Source organism: Zalophus californianus, chromosome 7, assembly GCF_009762305.2.
Source record: "Zalophus californianus isolate mZalCal1 chromosome 7, mZalCal1.pri.v2, whole genome shotgun sequence".
Taxonomy (NCBI): Eukaryota; Metazoa; Chordata; class Mammalia; order Carnivora; family Otariidae; genus Zalophus; species Zalophus californianus.
Genome location: NC_045601.1, coordinates 50,962,057 through 50,977,749, shown reverse-complemented (window position 1 = coordinate 50,977,749; position 15,693 = coordinate 50,962,057). Strand labels below are relative to the sequence as shown.

Here is a 15,693-nt window from a genome sequence, read left to right as displayed (position 1 = left end):
TTTCTCTCTACTTTCAATAAACTCTGCTTTCCCCTCCCGCTGGCTCAACTTTGATTTCTATCCTGTGCACAGCCAGGGACTCTCTTGGCTGGTCCTGTGGGACTCCTTCTGGGTCCTCGGACCCAGCCTGCTAGCAACTAGACCAGGACTTACATCATCAGTCTCCCAATTTTCAGACCTTCAGACTTGGACCTCTCGAGAATCCCACCGGCTGCCCTGGATCCCAGCCTCCAGACAGCACATTGTGCAACTTGTCTGCCTCCATAACTGTGTGAGCCAATTCTTATAATACATCTCTCATCTGGATCTCTCTATATATCCTATTTGTTCACGGGGTGCCTGGGTGGCTCAGTCGGTTAAGCATCTGCCTTCGGCTCAGGTCATGATCCTAGGGTCCTGGGATCGAGTCCCACATTGGTCTCCCTGCAACAGAGAGCCTTCTTCTCCCTCTCCTTCTGCCTGCCGCTCTGCCTGCTTGTGCTCTCTCTCTATCTCTCTGTCAGATAAATAAAAACTTTATATATATATATAGTATTTGTTCTGTCTCTCTAGGAGACCTTGATGAATTCAGATTTTGGTACTGAAAGTAGTTCTAAACAGAACTTTAAGAATGAACTTTCTGAACTAGTTCTAGGGTTTCTGGAATTGGTTTTCTAATCAGATTAGATTTAAAAGCACTAATGACTCCCCTCTGACACCTGTACCCACCATTCTGGTCTTTGATTTTTATGAATTTTACTATCTTAGGTACCTCCTATAAGTGGAATCACGCAATACTTATTTTTTTGTGTCTGGCTTATTTTACTTGGCAAAATGCTAAGTAAATACACAGCAAATTGCTGTGTTTTGCAGAATTTCCTTCTTTTTTTAAGGCTGACTACTCTTCCATTGTAGGTACACACCACATTTCCTTTATCCATTCATTTGTGGATACACACTGAGGTTGTTTCCACATTTTAGTTATTGTGACTAGGACTGCCCACGGAATACCCATAACCATGGAAGTGCTAATATCTCTTTGAGATCCTGGTTTCAGTACTTTTAAAAGTATACCCAGAAGTGGGATTGCCGGATCATATGTGTGAAGCCTCCATACTGCTTTCCATAGTGGCTGCACCAGTCTGCGTTCCCACCAGCAGCACGCAAGTGTTCCAATTTCTCCACATCCTCGCCAACATGTGTTGGCTTTTGTCTTCTTTTAATAATAGCCACCCTGACAGGTATAAGGTGATATTTCATTGTGCTGTTGATTTACATTTCCCTGATGATTAATGACAAAAGACATTTTTTCACACACTTATTGACCATTTGCATATTTTCCTTGGAGAATTGTCTTTCCAAGTCATAGGCTCATTTTTTTAATCAGGTTGTTAATTTTTTGGTTGGGAGTTGTATGCATTCCTTATTTTGTTTGGAAATTAGCTCCTTATCAGAAATATAGTTTGCAAATATTTTCTCCCATTTTGTAGGTTGCCTTTTTACTCTGTTGATTGTTTCTTTTGCTGTGAAAACGCTTTTTGGTTTGATGTAGCCCCACTGGCTTATTTTTGGTTTTTGTTGCCTGTGCTTTTGATGTCATATCTATGAAATCAGTGCCAACGTCAGTGTCAGGAAGCTTTTCCCTGTTTTCTACTAGGAGTTTTACTGTTTCCAGTCTCATGTTTAAGTCTTTAAACACCACGTTCTCTCTCCCAGCTTGCACCACTGGCCTCATGGGAGCTCCCTACAGTCAGCTGACAGAGTAAAAGACTTGGGCCTGATTTTACAGCTGCTTCCACACAATATGCAGGCACCCCCTGAAAGTGGACAGCTGAAGCACTACAGCCCCTCTCTGGGGCAGGCCTGAAGGACAGTCGTGAAAGGAAATCTTCCCAGTGAACAGAACTTCGAGCAATGCACCTAGTTGTACACTTTGCTTGGAAGGAGAAACGGTCAGACATTGATCATATATCAACACATAAGCTGTAGCCAATGGTTTAGTTGGATGGTCAAGGACTTGGAAAGCACATGATCAGAAAATTGGCATCAAAGAAATTTGAAGAAGAGGTATGTGGATAGACCTCTAGGAATAGGCAAAAAATGTGAAGATATTTGTGTCTCATGTGAGTGCTCACCAAAGGATGACCTCAGCAGAAGAGGATTTTAATAATCAAGTAGATAGGATGATCCATTCTATGGATACTAGCTGGCTTCTTTCCCAAGCCATCTTGTCATTGCCCATTGAGCTAATGAACAAAGTGGTTATGGTGGCAGGGACAGAGGTTATGCAAGGGCTCAGCATCTTAGTGAGCTGATCTGGCTACAGACACCGCTGAGTACCCAATATGGTACCACTACCCAGCAGCAGAGACCAACAGTGAGCCCCAATATGGTACCACTCCTGGAGTGAGTGTTTGCTTGTTGTGCAGAACCATCTGGACAACATTTTGTCCTTACTAGAATAAACACTCTGGATATAGATTTGCCTTCCCTGCACAATGCTTCTGCCAAAACTACCATACTTACAGAATGCTTTATCCATCAGTGGGGTATTCCATATAGCATTGCTCATGATGAAGAAACTCACTTCACTGCAAAAAAATATAGTAGTGGGCCCCTGTTCATAAAACTTACTGATCTTATCATGTTCCCCGCTATCCTGAAGCCCCTGGTTTGATAAAATGGTGGAATAGCCTTTTGAAGACTCAATTACAAAGCCAGCTAGGTGGCAATATCATGCAGGGCTAGGATGAGATTCTCTAGAAAGCTGTGTATGCTCTGAATCAGGGTCCAATATATAGAGCTATTTCTCTCCTAGTCAGCACTCATGAGTCCAGGAATCAAGGGGTAGACATGGGAGTTACACCTAGGGACCCATTAACAAAACTTTGGTTCCTGTTCCCACACCCTTACTCTCTGCTAGCCTAAAGATCTTAGTTCCAGAGGGAAGAATGTTTCCACTAGGAGACACAACAATGATTCCACTGAACTGGAAATAAAGACTGCCGCCCGGCCACTTTCGGTTCCTCAGGCCTCTGAATCAAAAGGCAAAGAAGGGAGTTACAGTGTTGGCTGGGGTGATTGATCCTGACTACCAAGGGAAAATCGGGGCTGGGTGGCTCAGTCATTAAGCGTCTGCCTTCGGCTCAGGTCATGATCCCAGGGTCCCGGGATCGAGCCCCGCATCGGGCTCCCTGCTCGGCAGGAAGCCTGCTTCTCCCTCTCCCACTCCCCCTGCTTGTGTTCCCTCTCTCGCTGTCTCTCTGTCAAATAAATAAATAAAATCTTAAAAAAGGGGGGGAGGGGAAATCGGCTCCCCAGTGGCAGTAAGGAAGAATATGTCTGCAATACAGGAGATCCCTTTGGGTGTCTCTGAGTATTACAGTGCCTTGTAATGAAGGTCAGTGGAAAATTACAACCCAATCCAGGCAGGACTACTAATGGCCCAGACCCTTCGGGAATAAAGGGTGGGTCACTCTATCAGGTGAAAGGTCCATAGCCAATTGAGATGTTTGCTTAAGGCAAAGGGAATATAAAATGGGTCATGAAAGAAGGGAGTTATAATAAATACCACCTACAACCACGTGACTACTTACAGAAACAAGGACTGTAATTGTCATGAGTATTTCTTCTTTATTTTGTTATGTTTGTGGGTATAGACAGTTATTAAGCAAATATCTTCGCTTTCTTCCTTATTCTCTTCTCATATAACATATGATGTACTGACTTTATATCAGTATTTAAGTAGTTTTACATCATAATATTTAAGTTACAGAATATCAGAAGAATAAACATCATCAAAGGACCTTACCTCCCCTTCTGGGGAAAGGATTAGTGTACTGCAGGTTGTATTCAGGATAGTTGTATCACGTCAAGTGGTATTAAGACCTTGTTATTGTCTTTACTTAGAGATTAAGTTTGGTTTAAGGAGATCCATATGGGTTGCAAGTTGACAAAAGGGTGGTTAACCTGTAATGGTTAATTTTATGAATCAACTTGACTGGGCCACAGGATGCCCAGACAGCTAGTGAAACATTATATCTGGGTGTGTCTGTGAGGGATCTCCAGAAGAGACTGGCATTTGAATCAGTGAACCAAGGAAACATCACCCTCGCCAACATGGTGGGCATCATCCAATCGGTCGAGGACCCGACGAACAAAAAGGCCAACGAACGACTAATTCACTTTCTTTTTTTTTTTAAGATTTTATTTATTTGAGAGAGAGAATGAGAGATCATTTAATAGGTTCCTTCATTATAAAGAAAAAATATTCATTCATTTTAATAAAGCAAAAAACAATCTGATTATGTAAGACTGTATTTCCTAAATATTTACAGCAAAGGTGAATTCTCAAAGCTCCTCAAAGAGAGCACAAAAGGGAAGAGGGTCAGAAGGAGAAGCAGACCCCCCGCTGAGCAGGGAGCCCGATGCGGGACTCGATCCCGGGGACTCCAGGATCATGACCTGAGCCGAAGGCAGTCGCCTAACCAACTGAGCCACCCAGGCGCCCCTAATTCACTTTCTTTGCTTGGGCTGAAACATCCATGTTCTTGTGCCTTCAGACATTGGTGCCCCTAGTTCAGACCCTGCCTGGGACTTACAGCATCAGCCCTGTGGTTCTCAGGCCTTTGGATTAGGACTAAATTACATCACTGGCTTTCCCAGATCTCCGGGCTTGCACGTGGCACATTGCGGCACTTCTTGCTTCTATAATTGTACATACCAATTCCTATCCTAAATACCCTCTTATCTATCTATTTCTATATCTTATCCATTCTGTTTCTCTGGAGAATCCTGACAAACGCACTACCTGGTTGAACAAATAAAAAGGAGAGAAGAGACAAGTCTTTTTTGCCAGGAGAATTCCAACTATTATCTATAAACATTCCCCCTCTACAAGAGATGGGAGCTTAATTCCCACTCTCTACTCCTGGAGGGCAGGCTAAGACACAGTGACTCCTTCCAAAGAATACAGTAGGAAAAAGGAAAAACTAGTAACTTTACAGCGGGAGAAATCAGACACATGCTATCTTCACCAAATGTTGAAAGTTTAACATCCCCAGTGATGTTATGTGGATGTCATGTACCTCCTCATAGGATGTGATAAACAAGCACTTGCCTCTGTGGCACCTTCTAAAAGCCATAACCCCAGTCTAACCATGAGAAAAACAACAGATAATCCCAGACTGTAGGATATTCTACAGGTTGCCAGGCCAAGATGCCTAATGATGGTCAAGGTCATAAAAACAAACAAACAAACAAACAAACAAACAAAAATACAGGAAAGACTGAGAAACTACCACAGGGTAGAGGGCAGTGGGCTAATACACCAACTCAAAGCAGTGCGGTACCCTGGGTTAGATCCTGGAACATGAAGAGAGCGTTAGTGGAAAACCTGGTGAAACCTATACAGAGTCTGGAGTTTACATAATAGTAATATACTAATGTCAGCTTCTTAGTTTGGCAAATGTGCCACGGTAACTAACGTAAGGTGTTCCCAGTGGGGAACACAGCATGAGGGACATACAGGAACTCTCTGTCAATCTTTGCAACTTTTCTGTAAATCTGAAAGTATCCAAAAATGTATAATTGTATTCAAAATGTAAAATGTAGAGTCTCCAAATTTACAGACTCAAACCAACACGGACTTATTTTCGGAAATAAAAATTGCCTCACAAGGACAACGGTGCCCACAGGACGGCGGGGTAGAATACATAACATTTGGACTGCCCCACTCATTTCAAACCCCTGGAATAAAGAGTCAGAACAGCCCTCTTTGGGCAGATGGTTTCAATATTCAATTTTAAAAGGATCAGTGCAGACAACGAAGAACATTACTATAAAACCGTCATGACAGGAAATAGAAAATAGGTCCCATCAGAGCGCACAGATGCCAAATTGCACTGTTGACACATGTGATCTTCATCTCGTCGCTGCCTACTTTCCAAAGCAGCCCACCCGCCTGGTCCTGGAGCTCCCCCTCACTGGAAGGCCCTCCTGACCATCCTTTAGCTCACTTGTTCTCACACTTTTTGTTCTCAGGAGCCTTTACGGTCTCAGAAATCTTGAGGATCCCAAGGGCCTTGTCTTTACGTGAGTTGTCAGTACGTATTAGAAATTATAATGAAGGGGCACCTGGGTGGCTCAGTCGGTTAAGCATCTGCCTTCAGCTCAGGTCATGATCCCAGGGTCCTGGGATCGAGCCCCGCGTCGGGCTCCCTGCTCAGCAGGGAGTCTGCTTCTCCCTCCCCCTCTCCCCCTGCTTGTGTTCCCTCTCTCTGCTGTGTCTCTCTCTGTCGAATAAATAAAATCTTTAAAAAAAAAAAAGAAAGAAAAGAAATTAAAATGAAGAACATTTTAAGTATTTATGAATCCACTTAAACATATTAATAAGCCCACGCATGTTAACATTAAGGAACATATAGCTATAGTTTTCAAAACAAAATGAAACAAAATTAGTAAGAAGAATGGTGGTGTTTTACATTTAAAACTTAGATTAAAAAAAAAAAAACAAAACTTAGATTAATAGGGGCGCCTGGCTGGCTTGGTCAGTGGAGCAGGCAACTCTGGATCTTGGGGTTGTGAGTTCAAGCCCCACATTGCGTGTTGAAGTTGCTTAAAAATAAAATCTTAAAAACATGCATGCACACACACACAACTTAGATTAACAGAAGACAGCTAGTTTCTCCAATCAGTGTCTGCGTTCGATCTGATACATTATTACATGTCAGCTAGCCTCTGGAAAACCCTATTGTATATTCACGAGCAACGAGAGTAAAGACGGCCACCAGTGTCTCTATGTTACTATGACAGCAGTTTGGGCCTTGCAGACCCAGAGACGGCACAGGGCACATTGTGAGACTTGCTGGCCTCACCTGTTCCTGCCTCGGTGTTTCCTCTCCACACCAAACACCTCCCCATTCAGCCCCTCTTCACCCTTCACCGCCTGCTTCTCCCAGGTCCAGACTTCCTCTTTGCTTGCCCTGCATTTTCTCTCCCATTGCTTTCTTTCTCTTCTCCGGCGGCGATAGACAGCTGAAGTACCTTTCTGTTCTTTATGTTGGTTTTTTAAAGAACACCTGGTGAACGTTTTCTACTTCTCTACCAAATCATCAACAACAACAAAAGTCCCATGAAAGTTTGAATGAAAGTCCCACAAAGGTAGAAACTGCACTGCCATCACTCTGGTATCTCCTGTGGTACCTGGCATGGTGTATAGTGCAGCGTCTATAGAATGTCTCAGAATCCCTCAGGGTTAAAATGAACTGCGCTGAGGTTAATGCATACTCAGTGCCTCTGGTAAAGACAGGTGCTCAAGAGGCCAGTGTATAAAGAATTTTGAAAAAGTATTTTTTTGACTGGGTTCTCCATCAGCAAAAAAAAAAAAAGAATGTGTGTATGTGTGTGTATGTGCAGAGATGTATAAAATGAGCATATATGAATATGCAATATTTATATACTGAATTAAAATCTTGTGCATATTGAAATAAAAACTCATATTTATATTTACTTATATACACACATTCATATGTAAAATAGGTGTTTTTTTATGGTGCTCCAAAAGATGATCTTTGCCCACCACAGGGGTGAACACACCCCACTTTGAAGACTATCTCAGGTTGGCAAGGCTAAGCAAAGTTGCAGAAGTGGTGATGTGAAGTTATCAAGCAGGCAAGCCCCCCAAGTCCTCAGGGATGACTGCCAAGATGGTACGTGGCCCCATTCCTCACTTCTCATAGAACCCTGTGCAGATAAAGAAGTAAAATGGAATCAACTGAATGGGTTGTGGCTATCAGGACACCACATGCTGGAGCTGGCCACAGTTGCAAAATTCAACTCTGTATCTGGCACTGGCCCCCTGGCAGCTAGTTCAGAAAACAAATACACAAAGCTAAAGGTAAGCAAGAATCAAGTGACCTTTTTCTAGCAACAGAAAGGGAGGGAGAACACACAAATGCTATTCTCGGGGTCTTTGAGGGATGGGCAACCGAGAGAAGAGCCCAGAAGCCCTGAAGCTTGAGTCCTTGTGGCTAAAGGTGAGCCAACTCTGTTTTTCCAGAAAAGGTGCCCCTGCCCAAAGAAAAACTATCAGAAATCTGCCTCAGCCTTGTCCACACAGAGGGGCTGGGCAGGAACAGCAGGTGGGGAAGATAAGCCTGACTTGCTGTGACTCAAGAGATCCCAAGAAGTTAAGATCACAGCTTGGAAGGGTGGTGCTGGAACCCTCAGCCCTGCAGGTCACTAACATCTAGGCTGCTAGATGCCATGGGGTCAAGGCTCTGCCCTTGGCCTACACACACTGAGCTACCTGTGAGCACCTGGCAAGGCTGGTGGGTCACCGGCCCCCAGGCAACAGGCTTGTGAATTCAAGAGGTTTTTCTTCCCTCCCTGGCAATCTCTCAGGAAGCATTTCCCAACCTGCAAAGATGATCGCTAGCTAGAAGGGCCCTACTAGAGAATTCCATCTGAGTGGTTCTGCTTCTGTCAGGCGGACTCTGGATGGGCCTGTTCTTGCACAGCAGACGTTCCCCATTTCCCTCCCCCAGTTTACACCTGTTGCTTGTGCTGTACCTAACACCTTATTTGGCCTTGTCCTGGGCAATGTGTGTTGGATCATGCACTTTAGCGTCTGGGTTGGTACCTAAATAGTTCATCCCCTGGAATGGCTCCGCCATTGAAAAGTTCGCATTCTGCTGACCATACCCTTCTACACTCCCAGCTCCCCCAGTCCTTCCCAATGACCCCATCCCCAGCACCAATCAGGTGCCCAGTCTCTGGATCCCACCAGCTTCTCTAGTTCATTGCTGCCTTCCTGGCTTCAATTCCTTCCCCAGCCAGCCTGAACCCCACAGGCAACACTAGAACTACCTACACACACACATACACACGCACAGACCACCCACCCTGGCAGACCTCCGAAGCTAGGACTTGTCTTCTCTGTCCCACCCCTAGTGATTGTGGTTCAGGAGGTCTGAGATAGGATCCAGAACTCTATACAAGCTTAAAAAGTTTCCTAAGAGATTCTGAAATGGATGAGAAACACTACCCTAGGAAATCAAATTCTCTGGTTGAACAATCTGTTGGTACAAGGTTTGACATTCGAAATATTTAACAATTGTCATGGAGCAACTGGAACTCTCATAAACAGCTCGTGAGGGCATAATGTGTTATAACACTTTGCAAATCTGTTTGGCAGCTGACCACAGGCACACTCAGCAACAGAGTGGTTCCTCTTCCCTGTATGTACACAACAGAATGTGGGTACAAAACTCCTACCCTTCCAACGCACCTTCCATTCTGCAAAGTGACCTTCATAATACCTGAACTCCTTAGCATGCCATACCAAAACATTCTTGGGGAGGACTGTGAGCTTACCTCTCACCTTCCTTCTCTCACCCTCATACTACACCTTAAAAGATGTAGACAAGAAAGACTACGCACGATAAGCCCAACCTGGAGACGATCTAAATGTCTATTAACAGCAAATGAATAAGTTGTGGAATATTCATGCCATTACATACTATACACCAGTGAAAATCAACAAAGTACTGTGACATACAATATGGGTGAATCTCCCACATATGAGGTTGAACAAAAGAAGCCAGACCAAAAGTACACGATTTTTCACTCCATTTATATAAAGTTTAGAAACAGGCAAAACTAGGGGCGCCTGGGTGGCTCAGTCGGTTAAGTGTCTGTCTGCCTTCGGCTCAGGTCATGATCCTGGGGTCCTGGGATCGAAGCCCCTACACCAGGCTCCCTGCCTCTCCCTCTCCTCTCCCTGTCTGTCTGTGCTGTCTCTCTCTCTCTCTCTCAAGTAAATAGATAAAATCTTTTGAATCAGGCAAAACTCACCTATGGTGGTAGATATGAGGACGTAGTTGGGGGGTAGTGCTTGGGAGAGGGCGTGAGAATGGGTGGTCTGGCGGTGGTAACATGGTTCTGTTCACTTTATGATGATTCATCAGGTTGTAGATTATGGTGCATACTTTTCTGTGTATAAGTAATATATCAATTTAAACATTTTATATCTACCAGCCCCAGAGAGCGAGAAGAGTATTCACCAATGCCCTGCTGAGGCATGATTGGAATGGGTACTAAGTCACACCCAGTCTTTCCACCTGGTGCCTACCAGCTGGATTTCAGCCCTGAATGGTCACCCAATCCATACTGACAAGGAGGCGTCTTGCTGAGCAATACATTATTTATCCAAATGCCTATTAAATGTCTCAACCTGGAATTCCCACGAGGAACTCAGTACACTCTCAAATTGATCCAAGCCCCAGGCCTGCCCCACCTGGAGTGTAACTGTTTCTGAGTTTCGGACACCAACATCTACACAAACCAGAAATATGGGGCATGGGGCAGAAGGCCGACAGGTCCTTCCCACTTCTCTTTCATAAGCAGGAGGTTCCTTCAATTCCACCCGTTAAAACTGTCCAGTCCTCCCTGCTCACACTCCCCCCTGCTTCAGTCCAGACCCTCCTTATCTCCCACCTAGGCTCTTACCTAGGTCTTCTCTGGGCTCTGCCCAAACTCCTGCCCCTTCCAACACAACTTCCATTCTGCAAAGTGACCTTCCTAATACCTGAACTCCTTAGCATGCTATACAAAAACATTCTTGGGGATGTTCTTCTCTCACCCGCATACTTCATCCCCCAGGAATAATAAACCACCTATCAGTCTCCAAACAATCCATGCTAGTTCACATAAATATGCTTTTCATGTGCCAGAAAGGTCCAAAGTATCCTTTCAATTCAAACTTCCCTTTCCCTGTTGCAAGGATAACTTCTTGAAAAAACAAGACCCTGGGCGCCTGGGTGGCTCAGTCGTTAAGCTTCTGCCTTCGGCTTCGGTCGCAGTCCCGGGGTCCTGGGATCGAGCCCCGCATCGGGCTCCCTGCTCGGCGGGAAGCCTGCTTCTCCCTCTCCACTCCCCCTGCTTGTGTTCCCTCTCTCGCTGTCTCTCTCTGTCAAATAAATTAAAAAATTAAAAAAAAAAAACCAAGACCCTACTTCCCTAGACAGCTAGCATTGTGACCTATCACTCTCCCTTACAAAGACTATTGTCCATTGGGTGTTATCCACAGGCCCAACCTAAGGTCCCTCCGGGATAATACTTATAGATACAACACACCACTGCGTTCACAGCTAGAGAGACACACTAATGGAAAAAGAATCATACAGACACAATAAGCAGAAAACCCAGAAGCAAAGAAAAGCAAAGATGACCAGAACCCCCAGAAAATGGACCCGTGTAATCTGGATGATAGGTGAAGAAATTGCTTTCAGTCCTAGATCTATATCATTCTGTACAAAGAAGCATAACAGGTGGCATCCCACTGTGGTTAAGAGCGTGGACTCCAGAACCAGACTGCCAAGATTTGAATCTTATATCTGTTACTTACAGACTCCTTAAACTTACTCCTTAAACTTTCTGTGCCTCAGTTTCCTTATCTGAAAAGTGGGTTGTTCTGGGAATGAAAGGAGTTACTACATGTATAGCACTATAGCACACTGAAGCACACAGAAGTGCTAGCTATTATAATGTTCTTAAGGTGACGTCAAAAAGGAAGAACCAAAGCAGCTTTTTATGTTGAAAAACAAAACAAAGCTACCTATGTCCATAGGTGTAAATCATCTATAGGCTCCACATTCCAACTCTGATATTTTAAATCATTTCTCCCCTTAAGCCAAGACAACTCAGGGATCCAGGGTCTTAGATTATCCCAGCACAGATGCTGGAGTGTGTTTCCTCAATTCCCTCTCACCCGGGCCATAAGCCATGAATTTATGGAACTTCAGTGTGGCTGCAGGACAAGACCTGGAATGCCTTTTTAATTCTAAGTGTCCTGCTTTCCTCTCGTAAAGGTGATGAGGATAGTGCTTCCTCAGCCTAGAAATGACTAATGAGAAATGAAAGAGAATTAGGGTTCTCTACTTAACACTTTCACTAGGTTTCCTTAAAAGAAGGCTAAATAACAAAACCCAATGACCTCCCTTTCTATTTATAAACAATAAAAAGCATAATTAAAGCAAACATCACAGAAAACTGGGGGTCCTGTGCTCTGGTCACACTGTTTTCACCTTCTCCTGTAAGCATTAGCTTGTTACCCTTACCTTGCTACATGCTGCTTTCACAAGCCAACTGTTCCCACCAGGATGAGGACTCAGGTAACAATAATAACCAGGCTTTATTGAGAACGTCCTGAATGTTAAGACTTTTGCTCACATTATTATAGCCGGCCAAGAGTTGTCTCCCCCAATCCATTCTCCTCTTCTCCCACCATGGAGAGCTTCATTTGACCAATGTGAGTGAGGACAATGGGAGCAGATGCCTCAAGCACAGGGAGCGAGCCCCATGCTGTGGATGGCGGAGCTGCCTCACCCACGTGGATCCCTGGATGATCCCATGGGACAGAACCTACCCTGAATAGTTACTGGAGAAGGACAAACTTCCAACTGAGGGATCTCTTTGTTAGCCAAACACCAAATGATATAATGACCTGAGTTAATCCCTAAAATACAGAGGGAAAGAATGGTATTTGTACCTCTTACCTCCTAGGACTACTATAAGGATGTAATGAGAGGTTGCATGTGGAGTCCTTACAATAAATATTTGGAGTACTATTATTATCCCCATTTTACAGATGAGGATGTAGTGAGTAAAATGCTAAAGATCATACAGTTAATATGTGGTAGAGCCAGGACTGGAATTCAGACATCCAACCCCGGAGCTGATCTTATAATCCCCATGTTATCCTGCTTCAAGAAGGATGAAATGAAATAATATATAAAGACCCTGGTGGAGCCCCAGGGTTGGTACCTAACTGTGCTCAGGAGAGCATTGCGGATGAGAGCATGGGCTGTGGAAGGTGATGGACATCCAGCAACCTCCAATCTTGCCCTACTATTACTAGATCTGTGACAGAGGCAAGGCCCTGGTTTTCTCATGTGTAAAATGGGTGATACCACCAATCTCACGGAGCTATACTGAAGAAGGAAGCTAAGATGTACAAAGAGCTTCTGACACAGCCAGCCACAAATCTGTGTTCAATAATACAGGTCTCAGGAGGACGCAGGAGAGAGCTGGGGTCTCTTGCCCCTCCTCCGGCCGCTCAACCCCTTTTTTGGGGGGTGAACACAAAATAATAGCCAACATTTGTGCATCTTTCCAACTTGGAGAGCAGCACTGCATCATCTCTTCACTATAAGCCCAGGAGGGAGGTAAGGCAGGAATGACAGTGATTCCCATTCTGTGGATAGGAAACTGAGGCACAAATATTCTCAGAATCATATCAGAAGTAAGAGGCAGGCCAGGATTCAGACTCAGCTCCAAACTCGGATCGTCATGCTGTATAGCCCCTCACCCAGCTGCCTCTTCTCCCAAAACGTTCTGGGTCAGACTGGAGAGTTTCTCCACGAATGAACGAATGAAGTATTTTTAATGTCTTAATTAATTTAACAAATGGAAGGAGGGTGTCAAGTGGCTCAATCGGGGTCCCAGTGCAGGGTGTCTGTGGGTCCCTGGCCCCACCAGCCTCAGTTTCCCAATCACTAAAATAAGGTTGCCAACACCTCCTCTGTAAGGACATCAAATGAAGCGCTGCATGTAACCACCCGACACAATGTACCAGGCACATACGAGGTTTCTATAAATGGCAACAAAATCTGACTAACGGTTGTTCCTGGGCAATACCTGCCAGGCACAGAGGGAGACCCTACGGGGCCGAGCTGGATAGCAGTCGTCCGGGAAAGTGAAAGAGGAGCCGGTTTGGCGGACCAGAGAAACGGGCCGCCAGGGACAGGCACTGCTCTACTAGGGTGACCCGGCGGCGTGTCCAGACGGGCCTGGGGACTCCGGCTCCTGCAGAGGGCGCGCCCCGGGTCCCACCTGTCGCAGCAGGCAGGCCGGCCGGGCCCGCACCCACCACTCCCGAGGCCAGCGCCCGGGCCTCTCTGCTCACTGTAGGGGCGATCCCGGCGCCAGAGTCCGAGAGGACACGGCCAGGTCGGAGCCAGGAGTCTGCACGCGGGTCTTCCGACTTCCCCCACGAAAGTATGGGGAGAGGTTTTCGGATGGCTAGCGCCGCGCGAGAACCCCACCGCAACGGAAAGAAACAGACCCCACCGGCGCCTCCTCCACGTGGCTCCCGCTCCCCTCCGCCAGTCCTTCCTCCTCCTCCCCACCCCCAACTCCCTACCTGCCAAAGTGCCCTACGCGGTCAAAAATCAGCTCGAAATTGTGGGACCGCATGGTGCCGCCGTGCACTGCGCTCCCAAGCTGGGCACGCCGAGCTCGCCGAGACCCGGGAGCCGAGGGCAGCGCGCCCCGCTCCGCCCCGCCCCGCCCCGCCCCCGCCAGCCGCGCCCCGGGGGGCCAGCCCGGCAGTCTGAGTTCCCCGCGCGCCAGAGGGCAAGGGCTGCGCGCGGGGCCTGTCGGCTTCCTCCCTCCGAGGCGCCGTCTCTCCTCCCCGCTAGCGCAGTCTCCGGCTGCTCCCCCCTGCCGCGGCCTCCTCCCGAGTGAGCTGTGGTCCCGGGAGCCCGCCGTTGCGCCCGCTCCCTCTCCGCCGCCGCGTCCGACCCTCCACCCGCACCGCGTCCGCGTGGTCGCGCCTCTCGCTCTCTCTCTTTCTCATGTCGTCGCAGTGCCTCGGGACAGCCCAAGGCAGGAATGAGAGGCCCGGGTTAGGTTTGGGGGCTGCAAGAACCTAGCATCTTTGAAAAGACGCGCCTTCCAAGCGTGCCTCTCCAACTTGCGTGCCGAAGGATGTCCTGCAGAATTTGATTTTCTGTGTACGTTTCTGGACTCCACTCTTGACCAGCACAAATACCGCTTTCTCAGAGAAAGCCAACGGTTTGAGGGCCAGGACAGGGTCTCCAAGAGCAGAGCATAAAGAAGGGATTCTGATAACCCTGAGAAGTGACAGGCTCTGGCAGGGCTGTGTTCAAGCTTGTATGGTTCCCAAAGAGCAAAGGAACTCTCTGGGTAGAGACTCAAGCAGAATAGTATCAAAAGAAACTTGTGCTTGAACAGGATTTGAAAAACCGAGGAAAGCACACTCCCAAAGTACTTCCCTCACCACCTGGTATATTCTAGATACCTCTCCTCTGTCAGTTAAGGGTTATGAGAAATTGTATTTTCAATCCATTTATGGTGTTTTTCAATGATCAGAAGTGGTAGTTTTTATTGTAATGAAGTCAAATTCATAAATATTTTCCTTTAGAACTTGTGATTTTGTAATTTGTTTAAAAAATTCTGCTTCACCATGAGGTCACAAAAATATTCTGTTATATTTTCTTCTAAAAGTTTTAGCTTTTGGCTTTTCTCATTTAGGTCTTAAATCCACTGGAAGAGATTGTTTGGTTTAAGATGGCGATCCAATTTTGGGTTTTTTCCATGCAGATAAAAAATTGTCCCAGCCCCATTTATTGAATACTCTGCATTTTCTCTGCATTGCCACCTCATCATCTATAAACTTTCTATTTTTGTGTGGGTTTGTTCTGGGCTCTCTAAATCTGTTCCATTGATCTACTTCTTTTTCCCTGTGCCCATGTGTCTTTATTATTATAGTTTTATACAATCTGCTCCAATCAATCTTTTACTACTACTCTAAAATACCTCTTATCAAAGTCACCATGATCTCCATGTTGCCAAAGCCAATGGTCAATTCTCAATCCTTATTTTATTTAATTCCCACTGTTAAAGAAAAAT

The 15,693-nt window shown here is 45.8% G+C and overlaps 1 protein-coding gene across 4 annotated transcripts in view; it reads right to left on the bottom strand.

The window, feature by feature from the left end:
- SLC22A16 (solute carrier family 22 member 16) overlaps window positions 1-15,693 on the bottom strand; it is a 97,129-nt gene that overhangs the window by 27,627 nt on the left and 53,809 nt on the right. The window contains exon 1 of one of the 4 annotated variants that reach the window (XM_027600834.1): window positions 14,183-14,304. The exons of the other annotated variants lie outside the window; for them this stretch is intronic. Within the exon in view, the coding sequence (XP_027456635.1) occupies window positions 14,183-14,235 (53 nt within the window). The 5' untranslated portion in view covers window positions 14,236-14,304. Of the gene's footprint in view, window positions 1-14,182; window positions 14,305-15,693 lie in introns of those variants that run through there. 4 annotated transcript variants of the gene reach the window in all.